The sequence below is a fragment of the Oncorhynchus clarkii genome, chromosome 4 (assembly GCF_045791955.1).
Source record: "Oncorhynchus clarkii lewisi isolate Uvic-CL-2024 chromosome 4, UVic_Ocla_1.0, whole genome shotgun sequence".
In the NCBI taxonomy this organism is placed as follows: domain Eukaryota; kingdom Metazoa; phylum Chordata; class Actinopteri; order Salmoniformes; family Salmonidae; genus Oncorhynchus; species Oncorhynchus clarkii.
Genome location: NC_092150.1, coordinates 78,811,748 through 78,816,113, shown reverse-complemented (window position 1 = coordinate 78,816,113; position 4,366 = coordinate 78,811,748). Strand labels below are relative to the sequence as shown.

Sequence of the window (4,366 nt, the reverse complement as noted above, 5' to 3'; positions counted from 1 at the left end):
CACACAAACACTCTCTCATTTGCTCACACTCACATACAATTATCATATATGCTGCTGCTACTTTGTTTATCACATATCCTGATGCCTAGTCACCTTACCCCTAAACATATCTACCACCATCACTCCAGTATCCCTGCACATTGTAAATATGGTACTGGAACTGACCCTGTATATAGTATGCTTACTTACTTTATCATGTTCTTATTATTTTATTGTTATTCTTATTGGTATATCTCGTTTTTTTTCTACCTTGTTATGTTTAGTATTACATTGTTATTTATTACTGCATTGTTGGGGTTTGGATTGGGCAATAAATGCATTTTGCTGTACTTGTGCGTGTGATATTTAATCTTGAAACTTGCTCCGTTCTGCCACCTCTGGATGAACCCACTTACTGTAAGTCTGTAAAGGTAATGTAACGGTAATGTAAATGTTGTAAGGACCACACTTTTTGGTATAGCTTAACTCAGAAAGTTTATTTCAAGGGAACCGTGCAGTTCTTACATCTCCACTTCATAGCCCCTCAAATTAAAATGTGGACCTTGAAGCCAGTTCCATTCTTATTTGTTTCATTTAGACCCAGGACACCAGGTATTCCAGAAAACCAACAGTACTCCAGACCTGCAGGGTAGGATTTGAATACCACTTCTTTACAGCCTCAATACGGAACAGTTTATGATTCAGGGTCATGTTCTGATGGTTGCATACTCTGTCTGTTGGTCTTTCTCCACCATCCTCCTACTAGTGGGAAGGTTGACCTCAGCATAGGTAATGTCTGCTCTCTGGTCCTACACACACACACACACACACACACACACACACATTATATCCACAGTAACAATCAAAAGGAATTATTTAGTTGACAACCCATTTACTTACATCCCTGTTGTTTGCTTGCACCATATTTCCTGGGTTGACTGCCATCTGATTTCCTGAAACATAATCTGAGAACAAACGACCATGAATCATTCATAAAATACACATTTAGCAAGAAAAATAAGGTTTTCTTTTCTATACAACATTATAAATATCTACTGTATGAAGGAAATTAGTTCATTTCAGATGGAACAGAACCTGACTTCAGGAGGGTAAATAAGAGAGTTATAGTTGACTTACACGCCCTCCTTCTGAAGGTGACTGCGGCCACACACACAGCCACACACACAGCCACACACACCACCACCCCCATTGGCACCCAGATCAGCAGCGACTGTTTAAGACCTGATGGAGGAAGACAGAGAGCACACCTGTGTCACTTGAGATCCGCCTGGCTCACAACAAGGAGAAGGAGGGACTGGCACACAATAGTCCATAGATGAAGCACAATGAGGTACAGTAGTAAAAGCATTGCCTTGGTAAACAAAGTTTGAATTTGACTTAGTACACTGTAAACCCCAAGGCATTTTTAACTGAAATACTTCTAGTACTCAAAGTTAAGGAAAAGTTATTAATACTTAAAATGTTTATGTGGTACTGACTCAGAACTAAATGAGAAGTCGCACCAAATTTTTTTTTAAAGATATGATAATAAATGAACTATTTTCCGAGCATGCTGTACTGCGGGTAGAGTTTTCTAAATAGTTTTAATATCTGTGTTTTTGCATGTACATTGACTGATTGATTGATTGAAAAGTTATGCTACATAAAGATGAATAACATTTTTTTAAACTCATCCGATCACCGAATATTTGCCCCAATACTGAAATGGTTGTTCCAGTTTAAATGGTTTAGGTAGTCTCCTCCCACTGTTCTTAACCCTGGCAGTCATTATGAATGCAGGTTGTGGATGAATACAAATTTCAACTGTTGGATAGATGCATGATCAATTTCAATATGAGTTACACATCACATCACTTTGCAAGCCAGCATGATGTGATTTAGAGTAAGGGTTGCAAAATTCTGGTACATTCTCGTTCGAAGATTACTGGACATTTTTTTGTGGTACGTTTGTGAAATTTTGCAACCCCACCTAAACTATACGTTTCAGGCTACTGTATTACACTTTATGATATAGATAATGGTTTAATTATAATGTTATTATAATAATATTCACCTAGGAACTCACTTGAAGGCCACAGGACTGAAAATGAACGAATTCAACAACCATGTCTCACAAACAAATTAAGTAATGGCTGGTAAAGCTACAATTCAATCGAAGAGCCAAGGCACACAGGGAAAGTATTGGATTTGTTGCTTAGTGGGGGTGTTAAATTGAAGTATATCTTAGTCCAAAAAACTGCATTTGTATTACTCATATGAAGGTAGTACTGCTCGGTTCAGTTATTTTTAAGTTTCTTAAGTTCATATTTTTGAGGTAATCGTTTCCTCAGGCTGTTTGAACAGCCAGAACTTATCTGGTTTTACGGTGTAGATGGTTTCTTACCGTCGTTTTCCTCTCCACCGTCATCATCCGTGTCTTTAATATCTAGTTCAGGAGAAGAACATGCTCTTTTAAATAACTCTTCATTATCAGACTCATACAGTAGAGCAGTATGCGTGTTCACTCATCACTGATATCAAGAGAAAGGATCAGGTTTGACATTCACTTTAATGTCATTAAATCTTGTGAACTTCTTCAGATTATAGGAGCATAACAAGAACACATACCTGAGAATGTGAAGTCAATGGAGATCTTCACTTTTCCCTTGTTTGTCAGCGTGCACGTCCACTTCCTGTTGTTGTCCTCCTTCTGGAATGTCACATTCAGAGTGATGTCACAGCGAGGCCCTGTGAGCTGGTATCTGGAGTCTCCCTGCAGCTTCCGACCAGTCTCATCCATCCAGCTCAGATGAACTTCACTATTGAGAAATAACCTACAGTTTCCAGGTCCTTCATTGGTGTGCAGAGAGCACCTTATTGTTACTGGTCTATCAGGCTTTAGATATGTCAGTAGTGTGGACAAGGAGACTGCAAGAGACATAAGAAAACATTCAATTTTACCATGGTTTCTCTTCAAGGAATAAAGTATTGTTGTAGGTCACTCATGTATAGAGTAATACTATAATGTCAATACTATAATACTGCAATGCTATAATACAAATACTATAATACTGTAAAACTATAATACCAATACTATAATACTGCAATACTATAACACTAATACTAAAATACTGTAATACTATAATACTATAATACTGTATTGCATATGTTTTACTATACTGTAATACTCACTGGTCAGAACAGACAGATAGGTGTCAGTGTCTGAAAAGGGATTTTGGTGTTTTAAAATTCGACATGTGTAGCGTCCAGCATCCTCAGCTGTGACATTGTGAATATGTAGAGAACAGTCAGCGTCCACACTCAGTTTTTTAGCTCTCTTTGAGTTAACGCTCACCTTCCCGTTAAAAACCTCTTGAATAGCATTTAGAAAACTCTCTCTGCTGTGAAGCCACATAATTAAGGAGCAGTCTGAATTAACCACATTGTCACACAGCAGACTGACATCAGTCCCCTCATTGACGTATTGAGATAATTGTTTTCCATGCACACCTAAAGAGAAAAACAAAATGTATCCATGTAACACAGTAAAATCCTTACTCAAATAACTTCATCAAGGATCCATTATAAGTGGTAAATACTATGTAGATTAGTCTCTAGCCACCTGTTAGCAAACCTACACACAGCATGAATGGTTAATGAGCATGGCTGATCTTTTATCCTAAAGTAGGTGTCCTCTTACCTGCATTGATAAGCTTTAGGATCAGCAGTGGAATGAGAGTGTGATGGGCCCCAGCCATGTTGCTCTTGCTCTGCCTTCCGTAACCGTTTCTTTCTCTGTTCTGTGTGGTGTTGGATTTGTCTTGTTTTTACGAACCAGACTTCACTTCTTAGATTGGCTAATACCCTCTTCTTCGATTTGAAGTTGATGTGCAAGGATGATGACATCAATTCTATCACAACAGGCCGTTTGGCTATAACTGTACATCACAGGAAATTGGTGGCGCCTTAATTGAGGGCTCGAGTTTGTGGTAATGACTGGAGCGGAATCAGTGGAATGGCATCAAATACATGGTTTCCTTGTGTTTGATGCCATTCCATTTACTCCCTTCCAGCCACTATTATGAGCCATTCTCCCATCAGCATCTGACTGTGCTGGACATTCCCACATCACCAACCTCAAATAGAAGCTCAAAAGGATGGCTACATCAAAAGGATGGCTACATCAAAAGGCTGGCTACATCAAAAGGCTGGCTACATCAAAAGGCTGGCTACATCAAAAGGATGGCTACATCAAAAGGATGGCTACATCAAAAGGCTGGCTACATCAAAAGGCTGGCTACATCAAAAGGATGGCTACATCAAAAGGATGGCTACATCAAAAGGAAGGCTACATCAAAAGGATGGCTACATCAAAAGGATGGCTACA

At 38.8% G+C, this 4,366-nt stretch overlaps 1 protein-coding gene across 2 annotated transcripts; it reads right to left on the bottom strand.

Moving 5' to 3' along the window:
- Nucleotides 1-399: 399 nt before the first annotated feature.
- LOC139407319 (uncharacterized) lies at nt 400-3,722 on the bottom strand. Of its 2 annotated transcripts, XM_071151005.1 has the most exons (7): nt 3,680-3,722; nt 3,335-3,489; nt 2,608-2,907; nt 2,384-2,425; nt 1,117-1,221; nt 880-944; nt 400-788 (listed from the first exon to the last, which is right to left on the bottom strand). In XM_071151005.1, exons 3-7 carry the CDS (start codon nt 2,777-2,779, stop codon nt 687-689), a joined length of 486 nt encoding a protein of 161 aa, XP_071007106.1. In that variant the 5' UTR covers nt 2,780-2,907; nt 3,335-3,489; nt 3,680-3,722; the 3' UTR covers nt 400-686. The 2 variants fall into 2 exon arrangements, with proteins under 2 accessions (XP_071007106.1, XP_071007105.1); XM_071151004.1 differs by lacking the exons at nt 3,335-3,489; nt 3,680-3,722 and having other exon boundaries at nt 2,608-2,950.
- Between the last annotated feature and the right edge of the window lie 644 nt (nt 3,723-4,366).